At 48.2% G+C, this 21,144-nt stretch overlaps 1 protein-coding gene across 3 annotated transcripts in view; it reads right to left on the bottom strand.

The window, feature by feature from the left end:
* Positions 1 to 15,453, bottom strand: part of Arhgef18 (Rho/Rac guanine nucleotide exchange factor 18) — a 108,040-nt gene extending 92,587 nt beyond the window's left edge. The window contains exons 1-2 of one of the 3 annotated variants that reach the window (XM_063271243.1): positions 15,087 to 15,453; positions 798 to 926 (exon numbers count right to left, since the gene is read on the bottom strand). In XM_063271243.1, coding sequence (XP_063127313.1) covers positions 798 to 908 — 111 coding nt within the window. In that variant the 5' untranslated portion in view covers positions 909 to 926; positions 15,087 to 15,453. 3 annotated transcript variants of the gene reach the window in all.
* Between the last annotated feature and the right edge of the window lie 5,691 nt (positions 15,454 to 21,144).

Genomic DNA, 21,144 nt, shown 5'->3' with positions numbered 1-21,144 from the left:
TGCTTCCCTACAGGGACTGCTCCTACTGAGATTAGCTAAATCTGTCTTTCTGATCCTAGTGTATACTAAACCCCTGCCTCCTGTGTATGTGTATATTAGCTCTGCCCCCTCTTCCAGCTGAACGCAACAACCCCATGTCTCTGTTCAACTCTATATAATAAACATGCCGAACTGTTGTTTCTTCAGCCAAGAGCCCAGAACACTCGATGCCAACTTTTCTATTCTACAGTAGCTGGTAAATTCTGAGTGAGTGAGAGCTCTGTCTCAGAAACCAATATAGATGACATCCAAGTACTGCTAGCTGAGGTTGTCCTCCGCTTGCATGCACTCACATACACATAGGTACAGAAGAAATGTGCTTTTCGAAAATCTAGGAGCTTCCCTTCATAGCCTACCTGAGTCAAGACTCAGGTATTTTGTTATTTTCGTGGGAAATGGACTAATATATGATCTCAGACAAATGCTATTAAAATGAACTCCCTGGGGGACTCAACAGTCACTATTTGTCTGTCTGTCCCTGCAGAGCTGGAATGAAATTGTATTCATGGTGACACTCCTTGGTGTCTTTCTTCTTAGGATTATGGCCCTAAATATCTCACCCTTACTCTATTGCTAGGCTTCCTCAAGAAGAATGCTGAGAATTGTCATGAGGGCCATTTGAAGACCCTGGACCTAGCCAAGCCCAGGTGAGCTCTGTGAAATAATGTCTCTTGAGCACCAAGTGAAACACGGCACTAAACGGAGCATATTGCTGCCAGCACGGCCATCACCTCCTGCCTGTCTCACCCACCTAATACCTGCCTGCTCATCCTCCATGGTTGAGAAGAAATCTGGATTCTCAGGTTTCCTGGGTCCATGGCCACCCCTGGTGGTTGAAGCTGCCGTTCCAGAGTCCAAGGGCTGGGCATACGGCTTGGGCTCAGAGCCTGAACAGAAAAGAGGAACAAATGAGTTAGGACTTCCTCCTGGACAGGGAAGCTAGGACTTGACTGTACCTGTCACTGCTTGCCCTGGAGGATGGTGTGGTGGTTCATATTGATGGTCAGCTCGATAGGATCTAGAATCAGCTGGAAGACAAGTTTCAAGGCATGCCTTAGAGGGATGATCTCGATTAGGTTAACTGAGACAGGAAGACCTGCTCACTCTGGCTGGCACCATTCAAAGCTGTGGCCCTGAACTAACAAAAGCAAGAAAGTGAGTTAACCACCAGCATTCATCGCCCCGGCTTCCTGATGTAGTTGCAATGTAGCCAGTGGCCTTAAGCTCCTACAAGATGCCTTCTCCGCCATGATGGACGACACCCTTAAACTGAGCCAGAATAAACCCTTACTTTCTTTCCTCCCCCACTTTGTTTTATAAAATAGAAGTGTTTGTTTGGGGTTTACAGTTCCAGAGGATTAGCGTCTTCGACCATCATGGTGGGAGCCTGGAGTGGTGCTGGGGCAGTAGCTGAGAGCTCACATCGTTATCCACAAGCACAAGGTAAAGGGGGACAGAGACAGAAAGAAAGACAGAGATAGAGAGACATAGAAAAGCGATCCCTTACTCTCTGAAGGTGCTTTTGTCAGGTATTTTATCACAGCAGTGAGACAAGTGAGCAGGATGAAGGGGAGGAGGAGCTGAGATGGAAAAAACATCTTTAAATGACCTTGAAGCCAATGTACCACCTCTTCCCTAACCTTTGCCTGTAGCAGACATTTCTAATCAATCACAGATGAGGCTCTTTCCTGCTTAAAACTATTTGTTGATAGGAACCTGAGCAGATTCATGGTGACACTGGCTCTGTCAGCAAGTCCTCATTTGTGAGATGGTGTCTGGATGGACACCGATTCCACTGTCATAGACTTAGCTCTCACCCTAATGTCATAGTCTGAGCTATAATCTTGGTGTTATACACCATGCCTCACCCTCCTATCATAGGCGGAGCCCTAATTCTGATGTTATAGACTGAGCCTTGTCTTGGAATACTAGTCCCTCACCCTGCTGTCATACACTGAGCCATGACTTTGGTGTCATAGATGTGCCTCATGCTGCTCTCATGAGCTGAGACCCGACCCTGGTATCACAGACCGTATTAATTTTTTCCCCATCACTGTGATAAAATACTCTGACCAAAGCAACTTAAGGGAAAAAGGGTTCACTTTAGCTCACAGTTCAAGGTTCAGTCACGGCAGCAGAAGCTAGAAGCAGAGAGCAATGGGTGTTTGCCCTTAGCCTATGTTCTACATCTAGACAGTATAGTTCCCCAAGCCCAGGTGATGGGGCCACCCATTTTGAGGCTGGATCTTTCTACACTGATTAATCCAACCAAGATAGTAACTTCCTCATAGGCATGCCCAGAAACCCATTTCCCAGGTGATTACAGGTAAGTAATGTCATGTTATAATCAGTATTACCGAGTACACAGACTGAGCCTCATCCTGGCATCATATAGCTGTATTCCATCCTGGGATCATATACTGAGCCGCTGTCTTGCTGTCACAAAAACCGAGTTCTATCCTTGTCTCATGGACATAGCCAAAGTCTTGGTCATACAACGTGCCTCGTACTGTTATCAGGTTAGACACTAATCCTGGTGTCATAGACCGACTCATTCAGGCCTCATACACTCCATGTGATCTTGCTGTCAGGATGAGTGGATATCCTAGCATCACGGGCAAAGATCTTATCCCGCTGGACTGATCACCACCTTGATGCCGGCAGCAGGGCTGAGCTCAGTGTACAGATTTTATTCTTTTGTGTCCTCCACACTTCTCTGATACCTCACTTCAAAGAGTGGAAAATGAAATAAGAGAGGCAGATGACTTCACCAAGGTCACAGGAAACTGGTCCAAGGTAGAATTGGGATTAAATCTAGGTATTTCTGAGTTCAAATAAGGGTTCAAGGGAGGGCGGATGGCTCAGTCAGAACAGCACCCGACATGCAAGTGTAAAGATCTGAGTTTGGATTCTCAGTACATCCAGGTACAGTGGCACAAGTTTATTACTCCAGCACTAGGGGACGGGGGAGGGTGGGGAGACAGGCGGATTCTCGAAGCTCATTGGTCAGACTAGCAGAAACAGTGAGTTCTTGGTTGGGTAAGAGACCATGCATCAAAAATTAAGGCAGAGGGGTTGGGGATTTAGCTCAGTGGTAGAGCGCTTGCCTAGCAAGCACAAGGCCCTGGGTTCGGTCCCCAGCTCTGAAAAAAAGAAAAGAAAAAAAAATTAAGGCAGAGAGATGGAGCAGTAGTTAAGAACATTGGCTGTTCTTCTAGAAGACTTAGGTTCAATTCCCAGAGCCCATTCAACAGCTGACAACTGTTTGTAATTCCAGTCCTTAGAGCTTGTGTGGGAACTGCAAACACATGGTACACAGACACACAGATGGGCAAATACCCCTATGTATCAAAATGAAATCTTTCTTTTTAAAGGTGGGCAGTGGCGAGAGCACTTGGAAGACAGAGGTAGGTGGATCGCTGTGAGTCTGAGGCCAGCCTGGTCTACAGGGCAAGCTCTAGGACAGTCAGAGCTACACATAAAACCTTTTTTCAAAAAAGTAGAGAAAGAGATCAAGAAAGATGTCTGACGCCAACCTCTAGCCTCCACACCCACAGAAACATGATACATAACACACAAATGATTATATATATGTATATATAATATATTATATATAGAGAAACAGAGACAGACAGACAGACAGACAGACACACACACACACACACACACAGAGAGAGAGAGAGAGAGAGAGAGAGAGAGAGAGAGAGAGAGAGAGAGAGAATTAGCAGGGTAACCTGTGCTCTGCTGGGTTGGGAGAAGACTGTGATTAAAACCTTGATGAATGGAAAGACAGGCAGATAAATGAATGGAAGGATATGTGAATGAATGAACAGATGGTAGATGGCAGGATGGTTGGTTTGACAGGTTGATGGATAAATGGCTTATGGATGAAACATCGGTTAAATGTATGGATAAAGGGATAGTTGATAGGTGAAGGAATAGAGGGTTGGGTAGATAGACAATTAGGAGAGTGGATGGGCAGTTGGGTAGGATGTGGGTGGATTTGGGGCTGGCTAGACTGTAGGTTTGGCTGGGTGACCGGTCAGATAGAAGATGTATGGTTACATGAGTAGATGAGTGGATGGCAGATAGTTAACTGTCTATTGGATGATTAGATAGTTAGATGGCAGGTTGTATGGAAGAAAGAAAGACTGGATGTAAGGATGACTGGAGGGATGAATTGAAGGAAAGGTAGAAAGACAGATAGGACAGTTAGCTAGTTTACTGGCTAGATCCCAGGCTGGCTGGTTGGGTGGCGGGCTGCAAGAAAGAACACTCAGATGGGTGGACAGTTGGGGGTGTGGGGGGGTGGATTTGCTAGATGGAGGGATACACGGACACACATTCAGGAGACGGTCATCTCCAGGGCTGGGAGTCTTACAGATGCAAGTGGGCAGGACTGAGGCTCAGAGGTCAGACAGAAAGGGACAGAAGGCAGATATAGAACACTGCATTTTTCGGGCTGGAGAGATGGCTCTTCTAGAGGTCTTGAGTTCAATTCCCAGTAACCACATGGTGGCTCATAACCATCTGATGCCCTCCTCTGTTGTGTCTGAAGACAGCTACAGTGTACTCATACACATAAAATAGATAAATCTTTTTTTAAAAAAGAACACTGTATTTTCACTGACTGCAAAATAACTTAAAAACTATGAGCAGAAGGGGATGCTGTAGTAGCTGAGGGAAGAGAGCAGAGAGCCCCTGTACCCTGGGGCACAGGGACATAGCAGGTCTTACTCATCTCTCACATTTTGTCTGCCTCTGTGGTCTAGCCTCATTAGTTCCCTGGTGGGTCCTATGAGGGATCCAGATAGTCAGTTACAGGGTTTTAAAGAGGCATGAAAAAGCCCTTCTTGGTGCTGAGGGAAAAGCATTTGCTTCCTAAATATGAGGACCTAAGTGCCCAGTATCTGTGTAAAAGTCACAGAAAGTCATGGATGCGTGCAATCCCATTGATCTGAGAGTAGAGACAGGTGAGCAGAGGCCCATGCACATTTTTCTCCCCCTCCCCATCTTCTCTTCCTTCCCTCCCCCTCCCCTTCTCCCTCTCCCTCTCCCTCCCCTTCTCTCTCTCTCTCTCTCTCTCTCTCTCTCTCTCTCTCTCTCTCACACACACACACACACACACACACACACACACACACACAAACTCACATGTTGTCTATACCCCCAGCACTTTAGTACTAAAGACCAGAGAAACGGGGTACAGGAGTCACCTAAGAAAGCTAGAGGAGGGGAGGCCTGAGCAGGTTAAGGGACTGGGACCCTCGGCTTTTCTCTAATGAGCAGTCTGTCAGCCTAGGTTCAGGCCAAGGGCAGCAGCATCCTCCCCCACCAGCCCCTGTGGCCTCAGCCATAAAAGGGTGTAGCAGTCACTGTCAGAGCTTCCAGTTCACTCCCCCACCTGCCTGCTGGCCTACAAATCATACTCTCAACCTGTCTGAACCCAAAAACAAGGCGAGCTGGCTGGCCAGGACCCAAGACCCAGGCTGCAGGAGGACACCTTAGTGATCAGTGCCCTGTGTACTCATTTTCCCAGGTTGCCACTCCGGTTGGATTTAGTACACTTCCCTGGCTCTGGGACTGCCCACACGGGCAGCTCTGCTTAATGAGCAGAACCCATCACAAAGGCAACCCCAGAACTGAATTGGTTTCAAATTCCAGCTCCTTCGGTATGTGCTGGCTGTGTGAGCAAGTTGCCGAGCTTCTCTGAGCCCAGCTCCAGGGAAGGTCAATAAGGGGCAGTGACTCCCTCTTGATGACTCTTCTTTAATTGCACCCCAGTTGCCAGGCCACAGACTCTGGGTCCTCTGGTACCAAGAGAATGTGTGAATCAGATGACCTGGCATACTCTCGTGTACCCCGGTCCCTTCACCACGGAAGCACATGACACTCCGAACAAGGGAACATATGACACCTGCGGGTGGCTAGGATAGGTGGAGGTCTGACCAGGGGAGCAGTGAGGGGAAGACGGAGGCCTGGAGGGCCAGAAAACCAAGGGTGCCATGGTCAGTTCAAAGCAGGAGGATCAGGAATTCAAGCTCATCCTTGACGACATAGTGAATTTGAGGTCAGCCTGGAGTTTGTGAGATGCTGTCTCAAAGGACAAGAGGAAGGAGGGAAGGAAGAAGCAGAGAATGAGGATGGTCTCTTCCTAAGGAGTGCTCATGCAAACCACAGGGAATGTACTACAAGAACCTAATCCCTCCGCTGTTAAACCAAGGTCCTGGTTACCCTAGAAAAAACATGAACCTGTGTGTGTGTGTGTGTGTGTGTGTGTGTGTGTGCCTTTGTCTGTGTGTGTCTGTGTGCCAGTTTGTGTGTGTCTGTGTGTGTCTGTGTGTGCTTGTGTGTGTGTGTATCTCTGTGTATCTCTGTGTATATCTGTGTGTGTGTCTCTGTGTGTGTGTTTGTGTGTGTCTGTGTGTATATCAGTGTGTGTATGTGTGTGTCTCTCTCTCTGTGTGTATATGACTGTGTGTTTGCATAAGTGTGCACACTTGAGGGAGGTGTATGCTTCAGAATTTAAAATCTCCTTTCCTCTTTCTTTTTTGAGACGCAGTCTCATGGAGTCCCCGCTGACCTTGAATTCAACTATGTAGCGGATGGCTTTAAACTTTTGATCCTCCTGCCTCCACCTCCTAAGTGCTAGCATGTCAGCCAAGCAAGAGCAAACCAGGGTGGGACCTCAGGAAACCTAGGCAAGCACCCTATTGACTACATCCCTCACCCCCCTCAAACCTCCCCATTTGAATCAGCTGCCTTGCTGATTTACTTGTCCTGTAGCGGTTCCAGGAGCCGACGATGCTAGGGACCCATGTTAAGTTACCAAGCTCCCCCAAGAGAGCTCATCAGCTGGCGATATGGTGGATTTTCCTGCTGTAAATTTCTCACAGAGCATTGGGGAACTGTTTTCTCTGAGAAAAGAGGGAACCCCAATGTTCATGAAGGGCCTTCGTGCTCTGGGAAAACTTGGCGGTCATGGTCTCTGAGGTTGACTTGGGCAAAGCCTGTCAACCAGCTAAGAAGAAGAAGAAGAAGAAGAAGAAAGAAACCTCCCGTGGGACGATAAGCCAGTGGTTGTGGGGTTTCTGCCTGGGTGGCGGTCCACTACTTGCCTCCTTACCTCGCTTAAATGCCCATCTCTTCAGCCACAGCTTGGAGAGAGCCGGCCAGGAGTGGTTGAGCACCGAGTCAGCCATGGGTACCTCATGCATGTGAGTAGGGTGTCCAGCTCAGCCCCGAGGGAGCAGAAGCTTGACTGGGGATCCCTGCCAGAACCGGGCTGCCAGCAAGGGGGGGCGGAGACTGCCTCCAAGGCCTGCCGGAGACATCAGCTTATGGGAGCCCTGGTTGGAGGAGGAGGGCTAGACATTGCAACAGTGGAGAGGGGCAGATTCTAGGGCTACAGGCAAGGCAGGATTCAGCACCTCTAGGTCTCCTTCAGCCCAGACCCAGGAGGCCACTCACTCTGGACCAACAAGACATTCCTGAGAGAAGATAAGCCCACCCTTCGTCTGAGGGGAGCTTGGCCATGTCTGTCAGTCTGTGTCTCTGTGCTCATGTGCAATTCATTGTGTGTTTGACAGGGTATTCACATAGAAAATGTGAATGTTCTCTATTACACAGAATACACACACACACACACTCACACACACACTCACATACACACATACTCATACCCACACACTCACATAACACATACACTCACTCACACACACTCGCACACACACACTCACACACTCACACTCACATACACACTCATATACACACTCACACACACTCACACACATACTCACACACTCACATACACACACTCACATACACACATGCTCACTCACACACACACCACACACACTCACACACTCACACACTAGCACACACACTCAAATGCACAATACACTCACATACACACACACTCACATACATAGTCATTCACACACACTCACATACATACACACTCACACACACTCACATACACACTCACATACACACATGCTCACACATACCACACACACACACTCACACACGCTCACACACTCGCACATATACTCACATGCACACACAAACTCACACACACTCATACACTCTCATACATACATACACACATACTCATGCACACCACACACACTCACACACACACAGTTTTATGATTGTGTGAGTCTCGTATGTGGTGTACATGTGTGCCTGAATGTGCATTTGAAGGTCAAAATCAATCTTAGAGCCATTCCTAAGGCTCAGTGTTCATATAGCTTTTGCGACAGTAACTTTCACTGGCCCATTAGGCCATGCTGGCTGACAAGTGTGCCCTAGTGGTCTGTCCGCCTGTCTCTGACTGTCCAGAGCTGGAATTATAAATACCACAATGCTCAGCTGTTTCTGCTTGGGTCCCAGGATCCAAACTTAGGTCCTCAAACTTGCAAAGCCAGCGCATTACCTGCTAAATCATCTCTCTAGCTCTTGTTTTTTTTTTTTTTTTTTAATGTCATTTTTTGGAACCAAAAAAAAAAAAAAAAAACCGCAAACACTTTGTTCTGACTAACTCACAGATGAAAAGATCACACAACTGGTTTAAGGAAGCCACCCACACCCACACCCACCCTGTGCCACACTTGGTGCCTCTCCGTGAATTCTGTGCTGTTGGAGTAGCCACCCTGAAGCTATGAGGATTTGCTTTCACTACCAGTTACGTCTCCATGAACTTATCTACCACACACGAAACAGCAAAAACATGGCGGGGTTGAAACGAGGAGAGACCACTAGCTTTATCCTTTCTCCTGACTCAAGCCCTTCCTCATTACATAAGCTCACCCTTGCTCCATCAGTGCTATAATGCACCTCGCTTACAGCTGCTTACATATTCACCATGTGCATTATTGGATAGGATCGACACATGAGGGAGAATGTAGACTTTCTCTTAGAAAGGATCTCGAGTAACCAAGGTTGACCTGGAATTTACTGTGTAGATGAGGATGACCCCTAACTCCTGACCTTCCTCCTTTAACCTCTTGGGTTCTGAGAAGGGCACTTGTGCACCACCGTACCCAGCATACATGGTGCTGAGGACAGAACCCGGGGCTTCCTCCATGCTAGGCAAGACTCCTACCAACTGACTTTTTTTGAGACAAGATCTCAAGTTCTCCGGGCTGGTCAACACCGTTATACAGCAGCAGAGGCTGACCTTGAATTCCTCGTCCTCTTCACTCCTGCCTCTGTCTCCTCATGAGTGGGATGACAGGTGTGAGCCTCCATGCCTAGCCTAAGGGTCAAGTTTCAACTTGTGTAGGTGGACCCACACCTGAGCATCAAGGTGGAGCCAGGAGTGGCTGTAGACGGCGCGGCTCTCCGCATTCAGGAGGTGGAGTGAGGAACATCAAAGGTTCAAGGCTAAAGTGGACTGAAAACGTCATTTAGCTGTGAAGAATGAAATTATGCCATCCATAGAACAGTGGATGGAGTGGAAGATCACCGAGTGAATGAAGTACAGCAGTAGCAGATACATACATACGTGTGTGTGTGTGTGTGTGTGTGTGTGTGTGTGTGTGTGTGTGAAAATACAAAGAGAGGCTATATAAGGTTTTGAGGCCATTCTGGGCTACATAAAACTGTCAGGGAGAGGGGGGGATTGGAGAGAGGGGGGAGGAGAGAGGATAGTATGGGGGAGAAAGAAGTCGCAGCAAGGGAAAGGAGGAAGTCAAGAGAAAGTAATGATATATTTGAATATGTCTGCATATATATAAAATAAAAAGACAGAAATGGAAACTATTTGAGGGAATGGAGGGGTCAAGCAAGAGATGAGGATAGATTGAGAGGGCATGGACATCTAAATAAGCAAAATATGGCGTGTCGGGAAAGTTTACAGTGCACACCATTTCTTTGTATGCTATTAAAAAAACAATAATTAATACTAAAATAGGTGGTTTTGAAAGCCGTGTATGTGCAGGTACATGACACACTTATGCTTGTCCATGCAGGTGCTGCCCCCTGGTGGTAAGGCCCCACGTTTAGCTTCATTGCAAATGTCCCCAAACGCCAGGCTCCGCCTACTTGGTTCAGGATACTCTCCGGAGCTCACATTAGGGCAAACTCATCGTACATAGTCCCCTCCCTCATAATAAAATAGTCTATGAATAGTCTATGAAACTCAGGAAATACTGTACCCAAAGAAAATTCCAGAATAGTGGTGTAGGTACATGATTTCCCACCACAGTAACTGTAAACCTGGCACTATCTATAATCCCGTCTCTGCCCCAAACCAAAGATGATTCTGAGTCCCTCCCTCACTCTCCAGAACAAGAATAGTCCCCAAGGTCTCTTTCTGGTCTTCTTTCTCTGTGTCGTACGAGTTTTGGCTTTGGCTGACTGCTATCTTTCCCTGGAAAGGGAACAAGAGGGAATAGAGGGGAGGGGAGAAAGAGGAAAGGAAGGAAGAGAAACAGTAGAGAGGAAAAGGAAAAAGAAGAGGAGGGCACCTCTGAGAACCCTAAGTCTCTCTGCAATGGACCAGAATGTGACCGAACATCTCATGTTTGATGACTCAGCTTAGTAGTTTGTCAAACAGCAAATAGGTTGAAAGAAACCTTGTTACAACACAGGCTGATAAGTCTGTCTCCAGTCGTGTTTGTTACTCGAGTCAGCTGGAGCAGGTGACTTCATCCTGCCTACTAAAACCCCATTCCGTCCCTCTGTGGCTCTTTCTTTGCAGTTTAATAGATGCACACAGAGCAAAGCACTTAGTCACAGACACACAGACGTGGGGACAGACTTACAGGGCAACATACAGTCAAGCACTAATTCAGACTTAGACAACGGACAGTCAGGAGATGGCAGAGGACAAGGAGAAAGAAGCCAAGAATTCAAATCTAGTCTCTCTCTTGGTAAAACCGTTCCAAAGCAGAATGGTTTTAATGCTTGTCCTTAGTTTGGCACTGATGGATTATTGATGACTCTTGAGTCAATCAATCACGTGTTTCCCTTTACCAAGGGAGTATCACTCCGGTCCATGGAATGCATTTGAATGTCCTAAGTGGCTGCTTGAAGCCGTGGTGATAGCTGGTCCGTACAAACCTTTTCCCAGGTCCACACACCTCTGATAAAGTTCAGTTAGACATAGTCAGAGATTAACAACTATAGACAGTAATAAATAATTAATCAGTAATTAATGTCTGAGCATGGTGCTGCGTGGCTGTAATCTCAGCGTTTGGGAGACAGAGCCTGGGTTAACTCCTGAGTCCCAGGCCAGCATGGGTACGTGAAATGACTCCCAAAAGACAAAACAAGGGCTAGTGAGATGGCTCTAGCCTCCAAGCCTGAGGACCCCTGGAACCTACATGGCGGAAGGAAAGAACTGAATCCTAAAAGTCGTTCCTGGCTTCCACGTGTGCATGTGTGTGTGCATGTATGTGCATGTGTGTATGTGTGCATGCATGTATGTGTACATGTGCATGTGTGTGCATGTGTGTGCATGCATGCATGTATGTTACATTTGTGTGCATTTGTGTGCATGTGTGTGCATATGTGTATGTGTGCATGCATGTATGTATGTGTCTATGTGTGTGTGCATTTGTGTGCATGTGTGCATGTGCATGCGTGTGCATGTATGTATGCATGTCTGTGTATGTGGGTATGTACATGTGTGTATATGTGTTCATGTGTGCATGTGTGTGTGCACACGTGCGTCTCCCAGAAGATCTGAGTTTGGTTCCCAGCATTATTACCAGGTAGCTTGTAGGTAACAGTAAATCCAGCTCCAGAGAATCCAACTCCCTCTCTGGCCCTCTTAGGTACTTGTACTCATGTGCTCCCACCCCTCACACAAAAAGAAATCCTGAGAATCAACCACACGGAGCTGGCAAGTTGGCTCAGTTGGCAGAAGGTGCTGTCACGTCTGACAATCTGAGTTCGATACTTAGGACCCATGTGGTGGGAAGGAAAGAACTGACTTCTACAAGTTGCTCTCAGTCCTCTACACACATGCACGAATGTGCACACCACACATATGCATAAAGAAATGTAATAGAGAATGCCATCATTAAACCACTGAACTGAGAAAGGGATCCCCATTGAAGGAATCAGAGAAAGGACTAGAAGAGCTTGAAGGGGCTCGAGACCCCATATGAACAACAACACCAACCAACCAGAGCTTCCAGGGACTAAGCCACTACCTAAAGACTATACATGGACTGACCCTGGACTCTGACCTCATAGGTAGCAATGAATATCCTAGTAAGAGCACTAGTGGAAGGGGAAGCCCTGGGTCCTGCCAAGACTGAACCCCCAGTGAACGTGATTGTTGTGGGGAGGGCGGTAATGGGGGGAGGATGGGGAGGGGACACCCATATAGAAGGGGAGGGGGAGGGGTTAGGGGGATGTTGGCCCGGAAACCGGGAAGGGGAATAACAATCGAAATGTAAATAAGAAATACTCGGGGTTGGGGATTTGGCTCAGTGGCAGAGCGCTTGCCTAGGAAGCGCAAGGCCCTGGGTTCGGTCCCCAGCTCCAAAAAAAAAAAAAAAAAAAGAAAGAAACACTCAAGTTAATAAAGATAACAAAAAGGGGTTGGGGATTTAGCTCAGTGGTAGAATGCTTGCCTAGTAAGCGCAAGGCCCTGGGTTCAGTCCCCAGCCCCTGAAAAAAAAAAAAAAAAGAAAAGAAAAAAAAATAAAGATAACAAAAAAAAGAAATGTAGTAGAACAAATTTTAAAACAAACAAATGAATAAAATAAAATAAATCAACATAAAAGGCAATAAAGGCAGTCATTAAAAATGATATCAATTCTTTCAGGATACTTTGCGCTATGTAGGATTTTTAGACTTAGGTTGACTTAGGTGGATAAAGGAAACAGACAACCGCAGTGGAACTAGCTGAGAAATGGGTACATTATGAGCCTTTTAAGAAAAAGGATTTATTTCTTTTATATTTTATGTATGTGTTTTTCCTACATCAGACAAGGGTGCGGGGCTCCCTGGAGCTGGAGTTACAGGTGGTTGTGAGCCACCCCATGTGGGTGCTTGAAACTGAACCTCGGTTCTCCACAAGGACAGCAAGTACCCCTCCAACTCCAAACTACCCCTCCAACTCCACTAGGCTTTCTTTTGAGGTAAAACGCAGGAAGTCTGTGACATATACATATTTTATGAGTGGGGACAGCCCAGGAAGCAAGGCTTCACCACAAGAACACAGGGCAAAGGAAAAGGCGGGGTTAGTTATGTTTTCTGAGCTACTATAACCTGCCAGGCACCAAGGTCAACGATCTCTTGTGTGTGACCTTAGGACTTTTCTCTCACACGGGTGCTCGAATAGAAGCCCAGAGAGGTTGTACAAGGTCCTGTAGTTATACAGAGGTGGGGGTGCTAGGATTCGAACACGTACCTATTCAAAATGATGCCCCAGCACTAACCACAGGATTGAGCACAAGCACACGCCTAGCTCCGTGTTAGGAGTTGGGGAGACCTGGGATCCAGAAATAGTGCAGCCCAGATACACCAAGGAGCTTGCAGTCGACCATGCATGTGTGATCTATGCATGAGTGCATGCTGGCATGTGTACGAGTGTGTATGCGTGTGGGGCAGGGAGTTGACATGGGATGTCTCCCACAATTGCTCTCCACAGTTTTTGTAAACATAATTAATTATTAGCTAATTATTAATTTGCATGTGTGCGCGAAATCCACAGAGTGTGTGCAGAGGTCAGATGACAGCTTTCAGGGGTCAGTTCTCTCCTCCCAACATGATAGCCCTGGGGCTAGAACTCCGGTCACCAGGCTTAGCCTTTACCTGCTGAGCTGTCTCACTGGCCCTGCCTTATTTTTTATTTTTATTTTTGAGACAGGCTTTCCCTGATTTTCCCTAATGCTCACTAACTCAGCTAAACTAGTGGGTAGAGTGGTTCAGCGATCCTGTCTCTGCCTCCACAAGGCTGAGGTATCAGGCCAGCACCGCCATGCTCAAAGCTTTGTTTTTTATGAGTTCAGGGGAGCTGAACCCAGGTTCTTAGGCTGTGCTATCTCCCTAGGTCCCAAAGTCAAAATTTTGCTGGCTCTTCAAGACCCATGAAAACACTGTCTCATACGGTCACAAGGAGGGTGCTCAAAGGTGGGTACGACTTGGATTTTTGCTCAGAAATCAGGGTGATTCAGAGTGTCATCCCCATGGGGGCCACATTCAAAGCCTGTCTCCTACCTAACTCACCACCTCCATTGGGGTGGTCAGTTCTAAACCCACTTTACATGGCTCCGGGGGGTGCACGGAGTCAGGAAACTGTCATCTTGGGTGTGCCTGGTAAAAACCGCAGCCTGCCTCCCACCTCACTTGTTGTTGTGAGAGGTTCCTCAAACTGGCCCACAAAGGGAGCCACCAGTGACTCCTCAAGGTTAAGGGCCCACAGCCCGAGGGGGGTCCCCATTTGGAAGACCTGGAAACCCCAGAACCAATGCCTTGAAAGGTGAAGAGGACAAGCCATGGTGTGGTGCTACACGTGCATTTTAAAAATAAAAAATAAGAACTGGGGAGGCACAGGTAGGGACACTGGGAGTTGGAGGCCAGCCTGGACCACGTGGTGAGACCCAGATTCAAAAGCAAAACAAAACAGAACAAGACAAAACACGGACACCTGCTGAAGAGGAGCTTAAACTTCCTCCCTCATCCCCGGCTTCCTCTGTCCCCACACAGTCTTTGCTTACAAAGGGTTCCTTTAGACTCCGGCATGGGTCTCCCGTAGACCAGGCAGCCTCTGAACTCCCTATGTAGCTGAGGATAACCACAAACTCCTAATCTTCCTGCCTCTACCTCCCAAGGGATGCTTGACAGGCATGCGACACCCAGCTTTGATTTATGCGGTGCTGGGATGAAACCCAGGACTTTGCCCGTGCTAAGCAAGCTCCCTACCAACGGAGCCATAATCCCAGCACCCTCCAGGGTCATTTTAGGATCACTGATCTCTGCGGAGCAAATGGCTGCCCAGCTCTCTTCTGGTTATGTCATGGCTATTAGAGTCAATCTCCTGCCTTACAGACTCTCACCCACCACTCCTCAAGATGGTTACTCACCCACTGGAGCTCGATTCTTGCTCAAGTAGGTGACTGGCTTTGTTAACAGCTCTTGAAGTTCCCCCCATGTCACACAGCCAGGGTTTCAAGGGACACATGGGCCAGGCTAACCACAGAGTGGCTAAACTCTGCCCAATTTCCTCTTTCTCATCTACCGGCTTTTATTTTTCTTCTTCGTCAATGGCAGGCAGCAGGCAGCAGCATCAGGGATCAGCGAGGAGAGTAGAGAACAGTCGGAGGTGGGGTGTGAGAATCTGGGAGTCCACCCTCAGCCTGTACCTGCTGTAGGTATCATGGGGAAGTAAAGCGGAGAGTCGAGAGGGGAGGCTCAGCGGTGACACCGAGCCCCCACCCAATAGCTTCCTGTGGAGCCAACTGTTGAAGAGGAACAGAGTGTGAGGGCCTCACCCTAACGCACGGGTGCACAAGTAGACACAGGAGACACTCAAGTCACATGTCTCTAGAAAGGCACACGGTGGAACACATGTGGGGACAGAAACATATGTGGGCGTGTGGACCCGTGGAAACACGTGGAAGTGAATGCTGTGCTTGTAAATGTCTAACAGCTATTCTTCTGTTTGATATCTGTCTGGTCTCCTGCTGTAAATACTGCCAGTTTGTCGACTGGTGTACTGTCACCAGAGCTGTTAAGGTTAGAGTCCCAGTCCTGGCAGTCCTCTAACAAACCAGATTGAGCGACACATCCTCAGAAAGTCAGTCAGGGTTAGGTGCTTGCCACACAAGCAAGTGGGCCTGATTTTAGGTCCCCACCCCACTGACTAAAGAAAGTCAGGGTGTGGTAAGACCACCTGTAATAACTGCAGTATTGGGCTGGCAGACAGGAGGATGCCAGGGGAGGGCAGGCCACCCAACCTACCCCAGTGTTCCAGCTTCAGTGAGAGACCTAGTCTCGAAAAGTAAGTGGAGCTGGGTGTGGTGGGACACTCCTTTAATCCCAGCCCTCGGCAGGCAGAGGCAGGCGCACCTCTGAATCTGAGACCAGCCCAGCCTTCAGAGGGAGTTCCAGGCCACCCAGGGTAAACTGAAAACGGTGAGAAGTAGAGAAGGCACATTTATTCGGTGTTGCCGAAAGGAAGAGGAACAAAAGGCCCCCTGCTCCTCCTACCTCTCCCCTCCAAGTCCACCCTTAGGGACCTGATATTAGATTTAGGTTTAAATAGAAGGCAAGAGGTATGCACAGGGCTGGAGAGATGGCCCAGTGGTTAGGAGTGCTTGCTACTCTTCTAGAGGACCTGAGTTCAGTTCCCAGCACCTACATTGGGTGGCTCATGACTGGTGTGACTTCTGCTATAGGGGTTCCTGTGCCCTTCTGACCTCTATAGGCACCCAAACCCAAAACAGGCACATATCCACACACAGACAAACACACATACAGGCATCTGCACACATAGGCACACATATGCGTGCACACACACTTAATAAGAAAAACAAATATAGACTATTTTTACTCCTGCTAGGATCAGTATACCAGTGACTGAAAAGGTGAGAAGAAGGGTTCACACTTGGCTCCAAACTGGGGCTGAGTAGTCTCTTAGCACGTAACTCTTGTGAGCTCTCAAATGTGACGCCCTGGGAAACAGTTATGTACAGACAGCAGTGTCCACACATGCAGAGAACCCAGGTGGACACACTGGGCTTTGCACAGACATGTGGAGCTGTGCACGGTCATACACATGCTATGTGTAAATAGTAGTGTCTATACATGCAGAAAGCCCTGAGTAGACACACATTAAACTCTGGGCTCTGCACATATATGTGGAGCTGTGTGCACACGCACAGGTGAACGTACACACACAGAGTGCAAGGCTAGAGACAGTGCGGTAATGCTGCAGGATGCACCATTAGCGAGAGCAACAGAAGAAAGTTTGTTCTGGCTTACAGTTCCAGAGGGCTAGATGTTCTTTCATGCCAGGGAAGGCAAGGAAGCAGGGGCTGGAAGCTGAGAGATGACGTCTTCCTTCACCAGCAAGAAGCAGAGAGCAAAGCGGAAGTGCGGTGAAACTACGTATTCTCAAGACCCGTTCCTAGTGAAGGTCTTTCTCCAGCAACACTGCATCCCACAGGTTCCATAACCTCCCCACACAGTACCACCAACTAGGGACCAAATGTTCAAATACATAAGCCTGTGGGGGTTGTTTCTTATTCAAACCACCCCAGAGGAGACAGAGACCTCTGAGACACCTCTGGAGACACAAGAGAATCTCGCACACACTCAAATCAACCACATCCAGCCTCTCAGACTGACCAGTCCCCCACGAACTTCTCTGGCTTGTGTTGGCTCACAGTAGTGGAGCATTCACCTTCTGGAATGTTGGGCCTGTGTTATAGCTAAATGGATGAAGGTGTTTGCTGTTGAGCCCGATGGCCTCTGTTTGACTCCTGATCCCACACGGTAGGAGAGAACTCACTCCTGCAAGTTGTCCTCCGACCTCTACAGATGTACTGTGGAAGGCATATCCCCACACATGAACATCACTAAATAAATGAAATGTGATGAATATCCTGGACAGTTGAAAGCTGGTTGTTAAAAGGCATCATGCATTGTAAGTATCGATGTCCAAGCAGGTGTGTGCGCATTAGTGGAGCTCGGAGGAACCTCGGTGTCATCGGAGCCTCAAATTCAACAAGTAGGCTGGGCTAGCCAGACAGCAAGCCCCAGCATCTGCCTCTCTCCAAGGCCCCAGCACTGGGATTATCCAAGTGTGCGAGTGTGCACGACTATGTCCAGATATTTCTACGTGGATCCCTGGGATTTGAACTCGGGTCCTTAAACTCATGAAGCTAGCACTTGATCCACTGGGCCACCTCTGCACCCCCATCCAACTTTTATTGCTATAATCCTTGCTGTTTTAGGACAGGGTCTCTCCAAGATATTCAGATTGGCCTGGAACTGATCTTTTTTTTTTTTTTTTTTTCTTTTTTTCGGAGCTGGGGACTGAACCCAGGGCCTTGCGCTTGCTAGGCAAGCGCTCTACCACTGAGCTAAATCCCCAACCCGCCTGGAACTGATTTTATAGTTCAGACCGATTCCCCGTTTACACACTTTCTGCCTCAGCCCGGAATGAGAGCCTTAGGCCACCACACCTAGATACGGTTTTTGACGATGTGTATACTTGTTGAGATCAGGCTATGCCCTGGAGGTGGCTAAGCTTGACTGTCGACTTGACCACATTTGGAATTATTTCAAACCCACGCAGCTGGGCACACGGCTGTGAGGGATTTTCCTAATTGGGTTATTTGAGGTAGGAAGATCCATTTGGAATATGGAGTGGCGAGGCGCATAAAAAGACACGGTGGAAGGAAGCTTTGATTTTTTGCCTTCCTTCCCTCACGCCGGCCAGTTCATCTACCCTGTTCCTGGATCCAACTTAGATCGAAGACCAACAACTCTCCATGAACCCTCCTGGACCCCAGCACCAGACTGGGACTCCTGAGACATCCAGCCTTGATTGCCAAAGAGTCTCGACCTGACGGGACAGCTCCTGAAGAGATATGATTACTTATTAAGCTTAGGCCTTAGCTGGCTACCTCTCAGCTAGCTCACCTCATTTAAGTCAACCTGACTATTCTATCCCATATCCTGTCACATGGCCGTTACCTCTCTCTCACACAATCAGTCCTGGCTCCTCCCCCCTCTGCCCCCTATGCCCCGGGTCCAGCTGGTGACTCTTCAGCCTCTCAGTTCTCCCTACATTCCCTTTTCTGTCCAGATGTCCTGCCTTTCCTCGCCTGTCTGCCCCCAGCTCTTCATTAAACCCATCAGAAGGTGATGGAGAAGAATGTTTACAAAACACTCAGGTAAGTGATGATCCAATAAAAACAACAGTACCAAGATCTGCCCTGTGCTAAACTCTCTGCCCGCACAGAAACCAACATTTGAATAATACAGAGACAACCTTTACGTACACAAAAGTATTACCCCAAGTCTTGACTGGACAACTACCAGATTCTTGGCCTTCCCAGCAGGAGACAGCCACTTTTGGACAACAGAGGCCACAACCTGTAAGCTACTTTAATAAAGACGTGTGCGCGCGCGCGCGCGCGCGTGTGTGTGTGTGTGCGTGTGTGTGTGTGTGTGTTCACTCATTACCAGTTCTGTTCTTTTAGAGAACCCTAAGACAGCCCTACTGAGTTACTCTATGTTGTATCTGTGGTTTTTTTGTTTTGTTTTGTTTTTTACTGTGCCTTGCTCCAGAAGACTATTTTACAAGAAGCTTTTGACTCTATTTTGAGACCCCAGGAACTGCATCGTCTGCCGGACACATTTCATTCAGCACAGACTGATGTGTGACTTTATTCCTGAGAGGAGAAAGGAACTGCCCTATCAGTTTATTTGGGTGAGTGGAAACGGTGCAGGCACACGTGCATGGTAAAATGTTGGGAAACAAGGCCCAAGAAGTTATCAGACACACCAGACTAGGGCAAAGGTCTAACTCCCTCACCCAGACCCCATACATGGACGGGCACATAACAGTGTGGCCCTACACTGTTATGACCTCACAACAACCTGTCATCTGACACCTGGTGTGTGTGGCGAGGACCGAGGGCACCCTAGCCTTTCGCCTTGCATGTGGACCCCGCTGTTTTGCTGCCGACCCTGATTCTGCAGCCTGTGCTGTGGCCCTCTCTTGACTCTGCTGTAATTCATTATCTTGTCGCTGTGGCCTCTCAGCCTTAGGTAGAATACAGCAGAGCAGACCAACCACCAGATGCCGACTTACTGCTTTATTTGGTGGTTTACTTAAAGCACGGCTTGCACTGCTAATTGGCCAGGGGTGATTTCACTTGCTGCCTGGAGCAGAATGATCTGGAGAAACAGCTGAAGCAACAGGTCACGACCTGCGGGCTGCCTTGACCATGTCTGTAAGCTCTTGCTTGCTTGCCCGCCTTGTGGTTTTAGAGCATAACATGAGAACGCAAACTGAACCCTGGATTGAAGTCTTTTAAGGGCTTCTAGTGGCTAAGGCAACCGTGAGACATTGTAGAAAATGAGACTGGAATGGACATCCAGACCAGGTAAGAAGCCCCTGGGGATAGGCAAGCGTGATCGCCCACGAGACTGCATCTGAGCCTTGATGGGATACTGAGGTGGAACTGGTCTTCAAGGAGAAACAGACAAACTAGGGCTTTAAAGTGTGAATGAGTACCTTCTGAATTAGTGTGGGATAATTCTAATGGTCCCACAGCTCTGTGGCTACAGGGTCAGATTGAGCTCCAACCTGTAGATCTACTGTGGTCATTTCAACTAAATGGGCACTTACCTTCCATAATAGGGAGTGACTGAACATGGGGTTATATGTGTGGTCCTTAAAGTAAGACTTCCTTCCTTCCTTCCTTTCCTTCCTTTTTTTTTTTTTTTTTTTTTTTAAAGACAGTGTTTCATGGGGTAGCCTTGGCTGTCCTGGAGCTCACTCTATAGACCAGGCTGGCCTCAAACTCTCAAGAGACCTGCCTGCTTCTGCTTCTGCTTCTTGAGTGCTGGAATTAAATGTGTGCTCCATTGCTGCCTGGCTAGGTCAGACCTCTTAAATCACCAAGAGGTGGCTGCTTGAGGGAGAAGCCAGTCTCCTTTGCCGCCCTATGCAGCAGGCATGGCTAGGTACATATAAACTCGCCTGAGTCCTCGTTAGGGAACTCCTCTCATTATGGGGAGGGGCCAGCTCTCCAGAGTGCCACGGACAGTAATGGGTGGAGCCACTTCCACCCGGGACATCTAGGTGGTCCCAGGTGACAGCCCAGCCCTGGAATGTCCCTATGGTTTCTAGTGGTGATGCGCACCACAGACACCAGCAATGAATCCTGCAGTAGTATAGCCATGGACCCAGATGTGCCTCTCAGCAGTAGTGTGGAGTGGGACTTCACCACGGCCTCAGGGGTGGCTACTCACAACAGGCCATCTCTCTCTCCTTCACATCTCTATATCCATTTCCCTTCACAATGCTCAAACCATTCTGCTTCTCCTCCTCTCCCAATCCCTTGCTCATTGCGGTGGCTTCTCCTGCAGGCCGGATCATGTGACTGGCCGTCCTCTGGGTGA

The sequence above is a fragment of the Rattus norvegicus genome, chromosome 12 (assembly GCF_036323735.1).
Source record: "Rattus norvegicus strain BN/NHsdMcwi chromosome 12, GRCr8, whole genome shotgun sequence".
In the NCBI taxonomy this organism is placed as follows: Eukaryota; Metazoa; Chordata; class Mammalia; order Rodentia; family Muridae; genus Rattus; species Rattus norvegicus.
The sequence above is the reverse complement of the archived record's forward strand: the minus strand, read 5'-3'. Positions and strand labels throughout refer to the sequence as shown.